This window comes from Giraffa tippelskirchi, chromosome 4, assembly GCF_054371585.1.
Source record: "Giraffa tippelskirchi isolate mGirTip1 chromosome 4, T2T-mGirTip1v1.2.pri, whole genome shotgun sequence".
Classification (NCBI taxonomy): Eukaryota; Metazoa; Chordata; class Mammalia; order Artiodactyla; family Giraffidae; genus Giraffa; species Giraffa tippelskirchi.
The window spans coordinates 142793056-142806249 of record NC_137278.1 but is presented as its reverse complement, the minus strand read 5'-3'; the positions used below and the strand labels follow the sequence as shown (position 1 = coordinate 142806249).

The following is a 13194-nucleotide window of genomic DNA, read 5'->3' as shown; positions in this document are numbered from 1 at the left end:
GTTCAAAGGAACTCCAATTCACAGACAGGTGATCAAAAGCACAGGTAACAACCTGGATTTGTGATTGGCACCTGAACTTTTATAGGACTAAGCCCTTAGCCTGTGGGATCTGATGCTCTCTCCAAGTAGAGAGTGTCTGAACTGAATTAAATTGGAGGACACCCAGCTGGTGTTGCAGAGTTGCTTGGTGTGGAAAACCTGCCCTCTCCTCAGATATCATGGCCAGAAATGTCATAACCAGAGTACTGAGAATGTGGAGAGTCGAGGAGTAACAGAGGAGGATTTTTTCCTTTGCATTTTGGTGTTAAAAGTGGGATTTACGAGACTTTCCTGACAGTGTGTTGGGGGGTTCAATCCTTGGTTGGGGAGCTAGGATCACATGTGCCTTTTGGCCGAAAAACCAGAACATAAGCAACAGAAGCAATATTATAACAAATTCAATAAAGACTTTGGAAATGGTCCACGTTTAAAAAAAATCTAAAAAAAAGTGGGATTTTTCATTTCAGTCCCAGTTCATGAAAACGTGGTATGGGGAGGGGGGTGGAGAATCGATCAAAGGACAGGGGACAATGACCGTTGACTCCCTGGTGGCCATGTGGTCACCTACAGAATGAAGCAGCAGCTGTGCTGTGCTCAGCTGCTAAAGATAAAAGTTAGCAATGAGTAAGCTTCATAACGTTGCTCAAGGAGACAACCTTCCAGAGAATTTTAACTCTTATGTTTTCTTAAAACAAGAGAAAGGAAAAATTTGCTTCTACTGTCTGAGTTACAGGGATCATGGTGAAAGAAATAAGTCATTTGCTAAATGGGGCCAATCTCATTATTCACTGGCAAGGCCAGATGCCCAGAAAGCTCAGTTGAATTATCCATCAGCAGTTAGATTTTAAATAAAGCACTGTACAGTAAAACAAACAAACACACAAATAAGCATGATATATAATTAGAGAGAAACAAAGAAAGAAAGAAAAAGGGACTAGGTCACTCCCAGAGAGCACAAGAGCACAATTCTTAACAACTGGAAAACCAAAGGGCAAGTTTTAGAGAGAGAACTGACAAGTAAATGTTTGCTCAAAAGAAAATATATCCTCTTTTTCATCTGCAGATTCTATTTGCTTTTACACTACTAAAAATTTTGGACTGAAAAAAAGAGTTTTTAGGTTTCAACACAATGAGACACAGCACTTTCCATCTTCTTCAATGAAAAGTCCTGAAATAGAATATTTTTTAATATGCTCTTAACAGGACATCCTTTTTTTTGTCCTGCTAACTTCTTTGACTCCTTTAAATATTTCCCTTGCTTAAGATTTAAGGTCTATAGAACACATAATTTGGCCAAGTGGAAAAAAATAGATCCTATATTACAATTATATAGAGAGTTCATAAAGAAAGCAATTTCCCTTAAGATAAACTTTCAAAATTCTCTCAAGATTATTAAGGAGGCAGTTGCAATGGAAACAAGTACTATATTTGATATACTCAACATTTAGTTCTCCTTTTGTCTTAACTTATTGAATGTATTGGGGATATACATCAGTACATAAAAACTGTGAAATCTATTACACAATGGAATTTTTAGCAGGCCCTGATGCTGGGAAAGATTGAGGGCAGGAGGAGAAGGGGATGACAGAGGATGAGATGATTGGATGGCATCATCAACTCAATGGACAAGAGGTTAGTAATCTCCGGGAGATAGTGAAGGACAGGGAAGCCTGGCGTGCTGCAGTCCATGGAGTTGCAAAGAGTCAGACATAACCGAGTGACTGAACAATAACAACAACAAAAATAATGCTGTATAGTTAATAATATGAAGATGTATGATGGAATTTCATAGTTTATGCAATATAAACTAAGCAAAAAAATGACAAAATCTTACATATCCTGACTGCATATTTGGTAAAAAAAAAATCAATATCCATATATACTGAAAAGATCATATAAATAGATACATATATTAAGACAACACTGTTATCTGCTAAGGATTATTTTTACTTCTTCTTTTTTCCTTCTCTACGTTTCTAAATATTCTGAAACACTAGGAAAATATATTAGTTCTGGAATTAAAACAAAAACATTACTAAATATCCAATGTCCAATTAGTATGATAATTAAATCAGTTCTCTTAAGACTTCCCATCGTTCTAATGTTGAGTCTAAATGATCCAAAACAAACAGATGTACTGAGTGGCCCAGTGTTGAAACTTCACATAGACGTTGCCTAAGCTTGACCTCTATCATTTCCAAAGTGTGTTCCAGCATTCTCCTTGCTGCTTTAGTAGCTAGAAATGGAGAAAAGCAACAGATGGTGACAGCTGTGACTGTCAGGGTGCCAACCTTGAGAATGGAATTTCTACTTCAAGATAATTTTGCAGGGGTACAATAATATCTGGAGAATCTAGGCACAAAGCTTTCCAAAATGTAAATGTTTGGGATTTTAAAAGAAAGGTGATTATGTAAGAAGATCTTATGGTTTAATATGAAGGCTTTTGTTTCAGAAAAGAGTAAAAAGTTAACTAAATATCTGAAGTAGACTGCAGAATTTCTTTTTTCTAGACTTTCTTAAAATCTAATGTTACATTATAATTCATTTTATATTATTATCTGTAGAGTGGATCTTTTACCTTTTAACCTCCGGCTCCAACATGAACATCTAGCTATCAATGAATGTATTTTCAGAGTATAAACATTAACATTATCATTAGCTTAAATAAAATGTAATTCATGAAGTCACATTCTCTATTAGGAAAATTTTCAGTACTTTCCCAAAGCAAATCAAATAACTTCTGTTAAAAATGAAAATGTTTGAGTTTTAAAGTCATACAAATTTAAGTTTTGCATCTAGCATCTTTTTTTAATTGTATAACCTGGAGAAATATTGATTTAGGGTTTTGATTTTTTTTGCCTGTAAATTGCCACCAATCATGAAGGCTTTTTTAAGTCTCAAAATTCTTTACTGACACCGTTTCTTCCCCTTTTACAATATATGATGCAGTTTCTGCAGTGATATGATTTTAGCATACAGCTACCTTTCCTGAAGTTTATATGTCATGTTCCCGGAAGTTTACAGGTAGAAGTACAAACAAGCAATAGTGTAATAAAGAGATTCTCCAATTTTGCTTTGAAGATTGTAGCACCCAAGCTCCAAGAGAGTCCCCAGTGATTTCAAGCCCTCTGCAGTTTCATCCATGAGAAGGCAGATGAGACCTAGCAACCCATTTTTTCAAAAATATTTTATTTCATTAGAAGTCACATAATATAAAGACACTATTTTAACCATATTTAACTACATTTTGGACTTTCCAGTGGCTCCTTGGTAAAGAATCTGCCTGCCAATGCAGGAGATGTAGGATACGTGGGTTCTATCCGTTGTCTGGGAAGATCACCTGGAGAAGGAAACGGCAACCCACTCCAGTATTCTTGCCTGGAAAATTCCATGGACAAAGGAGCCTGGTGAGCTACGGTCCATGGGGTTGCAAAGAGTTGGACACCACTGACCACACACAGCACTACCATGTATAAAATAGTCGGTAGAAATATGCTGTATGACTCAAGGAACTCAAACTAGGGCTCTGTAACAAACTAGAGGAGCGGGATGGGGTGCGAGGTGGGAGGGGGATTCAAGATGGAGGGGACATATGTATATCTATGGCTGATTCATGTTGATGTATGGCAGAAACCAACATAATATTGTAAAGCAATTATCCTTCAATTAAAAATTAAGGTAAAAAAGCTCAACATTCAAAAGAAAAAAACATGGTAGAGATTTTTCTCTGAGGTTTGTTATATTCATTTTCTTTAGGAACTTGGGACTGGTGTCTCAGGACTGCATTGGGAGACACTACATTGCATTATGCTTATGTCTTGCATCCATTTAATATTTTGGACTTGGTACTTACTATCAGACCCTGAATATGCTTGACACACAATAATTCATAATTTTCCCAAAGCCTGCATTTGCTTCTCACCTTCTGTGAGCTTGCCCACTATGACCATCACTCAGTGGAGTGATCCACTGCAATCACTTAGCCTGCGCATGAATGCAGCCATCTTGGTCCCCACCATATAAGCAGTCACTATCAAGAAGTATGGGCTTCTCAAATGGTGCTAGTGGTAAGGAATCTAACTGCCAACCCAAGAGACACAAGAGACACGGGTTCGATCCCTGGGTCAGGAAGATCCCCTGGCGGGGGAAATGGCAACCCACTCCAGTATTCTTGCCTGGAAAGACTCCTTTCCCTCCCTCCTCTACTTTCTTCCCTCCTTTTCTCCCCTCCTTTCTTTCCTGTCACTCTTGGTTCCTTCCTCTCCTGCCCTCTCTCCTCCCCTTTCCTTCTTCATCCCCTTCTCTTTCTCCTCTTCCATGGACAGAGAAGCCTGACAGGCTACAGTTCATGGGGTCGCAAAAGAGCTGGACACCACTGAGGGACCAAGCATGCATGCACACATCAAGAAGTATACAGGCTAGAGTGGTTTTCATAAGTTCAGAACCTTCCTGGGATAAAATATCCTGGGTCCAAAAGATTATGTTAAATCATAGTCCTCACAGGCAAAATGTCTGAGTGTTAGGACATAGCCCAAGCACCTTAATTTAATTTTATTCTATATCAGAGTGTATTTGCTGCTTGTTTGGGCTACTGTCAGTGTGACTTTAGTCATATATTTTTTGGTACCAGAATCATATTCTTGAGGACAAGTTGTAAGCTGTCATATCCTCATTATTTCTTGAAGGCACTATCATATCTTAATAAAAACTGAAGTCCAGATTTTCTGCTTTCTCATACATTTAGCTGCTATCTGCCATCTATTCTGCCTTTACTTGTTAATAGTGTCTCAATTTTTATTCAGGTAACCTCTCCTCTTGTAAACAGATGGTGGGTTTTTAGGGATGCTCTATGGGTGAGGCATATGGTTTTAGTTTGAGATAATGTGCCTTATTTTATTACCTGGCCACAAACTGTTCAGGGATGAAGTAAGTAAGTAACTTAGTTTAGTCTATACTCTGGGTAATGGTCTGGGTGAGTGGTGAGTGAGACAAGAAGCTTCAGGATTCTAGGAATCCCATAGAGACCATCTTGGGCTCCTGGAGACTCTCCATCATCTTTTGTGCTCACAGAAGTCTTCCCACTGCCCCAAGAACTGCCGCTGTATCTTCTCCTTTCTTCTCCTTCTCCTTTCCCTCCCTCCTCTACTTTCTTCCCTCCTTTTCTCCCCTCCTTTCTTTCCTGTCACTCTCGGTTCCTTCCTCTCCTGCCCTCTCTCCTCCCTTTTCCTTCTTCATCCCCTTCTCTTCCTCCTCCTCCTATCCCATTTCCTTCCCTCAAATCCATTCTGTGGAGTAAACCATAATCTTACTATATAATCCTCACCCTTTATATTCCAAAACCTTCCTATTCCCCAGTCTTCTGACACTTTGCCCAAGCTAAAACGTTCTTCACTCAGCAATCTACGCTGAACTTGCTGAACTGGAAAAGCCTGCATCTTCTTCTACGCTTCCATTTTCCCTCACACTCCGACTTCCCTCTTTCTTAATGTGGTAGCCTTGTGACCTGATGTATATTGATGGAATTCTCAGCACATGTTTGGTTAGAGCCTTTTTTTTTTCTACTCCTACCGCAGCTTTGACCTTGAGGATATTCATATTTCCTCTTTGAACAAAAATCTGAACAGCTTCTTAACTGAGCTTCTGGAACATAGTTAGCATGCTTTGGGATAAACATTTTAGCTGTGCTGTCCTCTCCCTGGAATAAATAAACTACAGATTTTTCTGATTATAAAAGAAAGAAAAAAAAAGGAAAAAAATCATTTGGGGACAAATGTTCTTCCGAAATGCTTTGTGCCAACAACCCAGAATCGGGAAAGTAAGAAGGATACATGCAACTTTCAAGTCCTTATTGAATTTTTTGTTTTAAAATTTATGGTCTTAAGGATGTCAGGAATAAATGAGAGAGAAAGAAACAAGTGATCTCTCCTCTGAGCTAGGAAGGCTTAAAAGTTATCTACATGTATATTTTGGAAGTTGGGAGTAGGTTTTTACCCTGGCTGAAAAAGACTGCAATAATTTTCCCCAATTCAGGAAATGAATACTCATTGATACTATTCATTTTGGTATAAATTAAGCCACAAAATAGTTCTTTGGTATCACTGCAATATATATGTATGTATACACACACACACGTATGCAAACACATACCAATTACTCCACCAAAGTTATTTAGCAGCTGAAATATCTCCCTTTCACTACGTATGTTCCATTCCTAACTCTCCTTTCTGTATAGAATGAACCGTCAAACCAGCTGATATTTGATTAAATGTTGACATTCTGCTTTTTGAGCAAGCTGAAAATTATTGATTCATTTAAAAATAACCCTACTTCCCTCGTTTTCCTAGTAAATCATCATGTGCATAAGTAATGTAAGTGGATTACAGGAAACATTAGCTCTAGCAATTGTTGTTGCCGGCTACCAGAGCCACAGCATGGTTAGAGTCTAGACCAAGAGAGGTTAGTGAAGGCTAATGTAGCAAAATTGCCTATTGCCTCCATGTCATCATCACCCCAAAGAAAAAGCACAGCTTCTTCATGAATCTCTAAACCATAGATGAGCTAAAAGTGCAATGACCTGCCAGAATTCCTCATTGATGCCTTTTATCCTCCATAATATTAAATTAACTCGACAGTACATGACATCAGAAGATAGAACAAACCTCTTGATCTGTAATTCATAGTGACTTTAAGAGTTGATAATGATGAGTGTATGATGGTCACCAGAGGAAATATCTCTCCCAAGTCCAAGCATTAGCACAGGCATATAGAGATACAGCAACATCATTAACATCATTTGTCTTCACTCAGTAGACACAGTGCATGGCTTTTACCTCAGAACATCTGTTACTCATGTAAATGCAGAAAATTTGTCTGAGTTTTTCAGGCAGCAAAATGACCTACATTTTTTTCTTAACAAAAGCTCATATTATGTTCTCAGTTTATGATTTTTTTGGTTACCAACATTCCTCCCAGACATTTCCCAAGCAAAACAAAAGACTCCATTTCACTTGTAGATACCCCAAATGATGGGCATTTCTAGATACTCAAAATGATGGCTGGATCATAATAAACATTAAGTGCACGCTAGTTGAAAACATCAATGAATGGATCTTTGATCCTCCATACTAAGTTGTCATATATGTGGTAGATAAAAAAGTAAAGAAAAGGAAAAAAGCTTATTAATTTTCATTACATTAGGCTTATAGAGAGGTTGCCAAAATGCAAAGGTGGTTTCATTGAATCATCTTGCCTTAAAAGTCAACATATTTGGTTACGTTTGGAGACAGAAATGCAATTAATGCTCATTTAGCTACTGCTTTGTAGTTTTAATGTGAATCCTCCTATAGTAATTTTAAACTTGAGAGGGACTGTAGTCCAAATGCTGTCAGCCTTAGCATAAGTTTGTGATACTTCCAGAAACTGGGAACCTCTGGTCTAGGTTACAAACCCTAAGAATGCAAACAATGGACCCACTACATCACCTAGATTAATAAAAGGTGATGTTTGTTCAGTGATATTAGGAATATTATCCATCAGTTACTTCCCAACTATTTTATCTACTCCAATTAGAAAACTCCCCTCCTTCAACATCACTTCCTCCCTTTCAGGGTCCCTTCATTTCTTAACATTTGAGTCAAATGACCAGAAGATCTTTAATAAATACTATGTATATACATATGGGCTTTCCTGGTGGCTCGGTGGTGGAATCCACCTGCCAATGCATGAGGTGCAGATTTGATCCCTACGTTGGGAAGACCTCCTGGAGAAGGAAACAGCAACCCACTCCAGTATTGCTTGGAAAATCCCATGGACAGAGGAGCCTGGTGGGCTACAGTCCATGGGGTCGCAAAAGAGTCAGACGTGACTTAACGACTAAGCAACAACAACAACAATTTATATATATAAACTGAGACTCAAGCCAATCTACTTAGAGCAAATTATCACAGAAGGCAAGAGGCTTAGTGCAGGATATTATCCAAAACTGCAGGATATGGACCAACGTAGGTAAAGACTTCCTAATACAATTTTTTGTTCAAATTATTAAGCGCTTACTATGCACTTTGCATTGGGCTGTGCAGAGAAGATACGGACAGAGTTTCTTATTTTGTGGGCCTACATTCAAGAGGAAGCCAACAGATAATAATCAATTAACAAAAGGGAAACACCAGAGAATAAGAAATGCTATGGTAAATAGTCATTGAGATCCAATGATAACTCGTCACCATTAGATTTCATTTGTTTGAAAGCATCAACCACAGAGGAAAGCATCAGCATCACTTAAATGCAATACTTACCACCACAATCACATTTGCTGCTGGGACTGGGCGGTTTTCCACTTCAAGGTCTTGACCAGCCATGGCCAACAGATTAAGAGATGGGTCATATGCGGGTTTAGGAAATGCTGAATTAACAATTTGGTGGTGTTTGCCTATTTGAGCTTCAGAAGAGGAATGGTAGTTATGTTTGTGTATCTTTTGTGGCGCTATATCCAGGCTCTTCTCAATGTCTTGTGAGTGGTGATAAATGAATGCTGGCTTCCCACTCTTCTTCTGACGAATTGCCAAAAAGTGATCATTACTTCTTGAAAGGCATCCTGAAAGGGGGAAGAAGCAGAAGCAAAAATCAAAGACCTTCTTCACGGAGCTGAATAGATTATCTGATAAAGAGAATTACCTGTTCTTAGAAAGCTTTAAGACTTGTGAAGGATTTAGGTCAGTTACTCTCCATTTTCATCCCGACTCCATTATCCCCTAAAGAGAACACACTTGGTGGTAGGGAGGCATGTCAGAGGTTTTAGGGGCACAGAAGTGGGTATAGTTTGAAAAAGTCCATATTTCAGATATTCTAATGCATCTTTTAGTCAGGAATTTCCTCCTTTATCTAAGTGCATGGTTCTAACACCTTGTTGAGCAACTCTTCCTGGATGTCCTATCTATTCCTCAAATGACAACCCTTTATATTATACTCAAGCTTTCCTCCCTTTAATCAATAGCATTTCATACAATTCTTATTTCATACTTCTTTTATCCTGCTGATATTTTATAATCAACTATGTGTAATTTTTAATACTTGTAGACTATCTGAAGCTGACTAAGGGCAGAAGTCTGAGTATACTCATTGTGGAAGCAACTCCCAGTTGTATAATAATATCCATTCTCTCCTTCTTACTTAGTAATATGGCCATCCAGATAAAGTAATACATTCTGTTTTATTTCGTCTGTTAGGTAAATATCCATTGACTTGAATAGCTCTTTATTCTTTTTATCATTGGCCATAGAAGGAAACAGATAACATATACATGTAAGTCAAAAGTGTATCACTAGGTCACATACCAATTAGAAAAGCAAACTTAAGATCTTCTATATAAGATGACAAGCAGATTGAACAGATCATAACATAGTAATGCCATCCACGTTGTGCCTAGCAACCTAGGCACCACAGATTTTTCCTCAGGATTCCTATGGCAACAATAAGCTGTAAAAATGCTATCCCCAGAAGATGACTTCCTTCTTTTTATAAGAATTCTGGGGTGCCTTGAATTCTTACCAAATATTTATAGTAGAGAAATTGCTAGTTTTTATAGCTTTTCCCCCCATCGAGGCTCTGTGACCAGAATATATTTACAGCACTTTCAGTAATGTTATTTTACCAATATGCTCTCAACCCTCACTTAGGGATAAGAAGACAAGTTATTTTTTTTTCAGGAAGCTCAACTGCATTCACCATGATGTAATTGTTTGGAAACCATTGGGTCCTGTGCCTTTAGGCTTTTAGATCATTCAAATCACAATTAAATTCCATGTGAATTCTGAGACAGTAATAGAAACTAGTTCTCATGTCTTCAATTCTCAACATGCTGAATAGACTGTAACTTTTTAGAAAAAGAAATCAAGTTACCATAACTCAGCAACAATGATGATTAGACAGTATGACCTTGAAATAACTTTAAACGTTGTTTCTCTGAATGAAGTAGGAATTCCTCAGATTTGGAGATGACACTGTCATTAGGAACGTATATAAATGAATATGGTCCTTCACTGTTAATATTCTTGCTGTGTTTTATTAATGGATGATGGTGATAAAATGTTTTAGAGATATATTAACTTTCTGACCACAAATGTTTGTTTAAATTTTACTAAAAGTGATTTAATAAATTATATTGTAGTGTCCTACAGTAGAGGTCCCCAGCCTCCAGGATCTAATACCTGATGATATAAACTGGAGCTGATGTAACAATAACAGAAATAAAGTACACAATAAATGGAATGCACTTGAATCATCCCCAAACCATCCCCCACCAGGCCTGTCCACGGACAAACTCTCTTGCACAAAACTGAGCCCTGGTGCCAGTAAGGCTGGGGCCACTATCCTACAGTGTTTCTATACTATGGGTGAACAGTTCCCTCCCTCCCGTTAGAGGACTGAGTCTGACATTGTAAAGAGCAACAACGGAGTGGTCACCTTAAGGTTAAGAAACAGAATGGAGATGCTATTTTTATCTTAGCTGACTTTTTAAGCATGCCTCACTTAAAGATGGTCCCTTGTTTCAGAAAAGGCATATTGCACATTGAATGAATTTAGGTGTCTCACCTGAGGGATTGGTTCTCCTACCAAAAAGAGGAATTATAACCCTATCTTACAAGATAGTGCTATAGAAATAGGCATGTTAATTAAAAGATTAACAGGCAAAACGACTGGAAGTCCTTGCAAGATTTGGGAAGAGAAAAAAAGAAAAAAAAAACAAAATGTGGCAGCTGATGGCGAAAAGTTTCACTAAGAGAAAGAAATAGCTCAAAAGATCAGAAAACGCAGATTTATGAGAAGGGGAAAAATTAATGAAGAGCTGAGAAATTTATCTTCAATCTTTCTATTTATATGATATCAGGCTTCCCTGATGACTCAGTGGGTAAAGAATCCATCTGCAATGCATGAGACACAGGAGATGCAGGTTTGATCCAGAGAATGAAATGGCAACTCACTCCAGTATTCTTGCCTGAAAAATCCCATGGACAGAGGAGCCTGGCTGGCTATGGTTCAAAGGATCGCAACGAGTTGGACATGACTGAGCAGCTAAACACACAACATATGATATCACAAAAAAATAGAATATGTGAGTCCAACTAATAAGGTCTCTTGTACAAAAATAGGCCTACAGAGAAAGGTGAAAAACCCCTAATTTTAAGTGCAACTGAAACACAACTAGAATCTTCCAGTCCTATCCAGTTGTATATGTGAAAAGACTCAGTCCTGCCTTGTCCCTGAGTAATGAGAACCAAGTTGGCATCACTATTAGGAACCCCACCGAAGACATTAGGAAAGAAAAAGTTTTTCAAAGTTTGTGCTTATATCCCTGCATCAAAATTAGCTGGGATATTAAGACTCAGATCCCCATATCTTAGCCTAGAACTACCATAGCAGACTCTCTGGAAAGGTAGCTTACAAATCTGAATTTCTAATCAAAGTTTTCTCACATTCCAACTCTGAATTTGAGGATCACTGAGCTAGTATTTGGGATAAGTTTTATTTCTTTGTCTTCAAATGTTACCTCTCTATCACCTCCTTCACTTCAACATTATGAATATATTCAGGTAAACATTTTGGAAATCTTAAGATTCAGATGCCTATTAAGGATCAAACTGTAGATGTTGAATTAGAAATTTAATAAGTGTATACTTCATGGTTGGAGAGAGACAGATTTATGAATCATCCAGTATGGATAAAATTTAAAGCCAAGTGACTGGAGATTTCTTGAAAAGAGAAGAGTATATAGGATAGAGCTCATGGTAGAATTACAACATTTAGAGTCAAGAAGCTGAATGAAATAGAGCCAACAATGACAAATGAGAAGGAATGGTAGTAACGAAGGAGGAAAACCAAGGAAGAGTAGTTCCTAGAAGATTAAGAAAGAAAATGTTTTAGAACCTGTATGTATTATAAGGTCTTAGAAGCAACTGAAAAATCAGTCTTATAGCGATGTCTCTAGAAACTTGAATATAAATGGAATTTCCATGTGTTTCCAAGTAAGGTAAGTTCCACTGAAGACATACTTGTAGACTTAAAAAAATTACAAAGCACATAGAGATTACTGCCATGAGAGATGGTTAGAAGATGGAGAAGTGGGTAGATTCTTAACTAAGAAAGAAAAAATGAAAGAGAAAATTGAAGGGGGCTTCAAAATAAGTTAATTAAAACATCCAAATAGAAGAGAAAATAAAAATAAGAGATTTGAGGGAAAGAGAACTGGCATGCTTCAATTCAAGTGAAAATCATAGAAATTAAGAATATCATAATTGAAGACATGCAATACGTGGGTGAAACAGTAGACTAGACACCAATGAATAGAGAATTGGTAAGTTGGAAAAGTTTAAGTAATAATTCAGAAAGTAGCACAGAGAAATTAAGAGAGGAAATAAGAAAAAGAAGGTTCCTTTGGGACTTTAAGTCCCATACCTACTGGCATTCATGCTCATTAAGAGTGAGTTCGACCTCGCTTGTGATGGGATGTCCTTTCTGTGATTCGGCTAAAAAAAGATGACTTCTGTGCTGCTAGGAGACTCCTGTTGACTTTGATGAAGCAAGTTGTTGGAAAGGTCCATGTGAAGAAGGAGGCTTCTGGCCAAAATCCAAGGAAGAACTGAGGCTCTCAGTTGCAACAACGATTAAGGAACTGAATCCTGTCAGCAATCATGTAAATAAGCTTGGAAGCAAATCTGTCCTCAGGTGAGCCTTCACCTAGGAGCCTAGCTCAGGCCAACACTTTAACTGAAGCCTAATGAGAGACCTTGAAGCAGAAGTCTCCAGTAAGCCATGGCCAAATTTCTGCCTCACAGAAACTGAGAAATACTAAATATGTATTGTTTTAATTTGCTAAATTTTATAGCAATTTGTTATGCAGTGATAGGGAACTAATGCCAAGAGACTGAGTGATTTTTGAGAGTAACATGATACATTGCAAAATATCTTTAATAGTATTTAAGAAATGAAACATTAGGAAATTGAACATTTTATAAAATTTAAAGAGGGAAGTGATAATGTAAAATTCATATTTCTCAGAGATCACTCCGGCTGTACAATAAAATGGATTGGGAGGAAGCAAAAGTGCAAATGCACTGGGTAAAATATTTTAGATGAGAGGAGAACAGCCCAGACAAGGTG

General features: G+C 37.6%; 1 protein-coding gene across 2 annotated transcripts in view; it reads right to left on the bottom strand.

Moving 5' to 3' along the window:
- Positions 1-13194, bottom strand: part of PTPRR (protein tyrosine phosphatase receptor type R) — a 268297-nt gene that overhangs the window by 233792 nt on the left and 21311 nt on the right. For both annotated transcript variants that reach the window (XM_081589650.1, XM_081589651.1), the window contains exon 2: positions 8334-8632. In XM_081589650.1, the coding sequence (XP_081445776.1) occupies positions 8334-8632 (299 nt within the window). The remainder of the gene's footprint in view (positions 1-8333; positions 8633-13194) is intronic.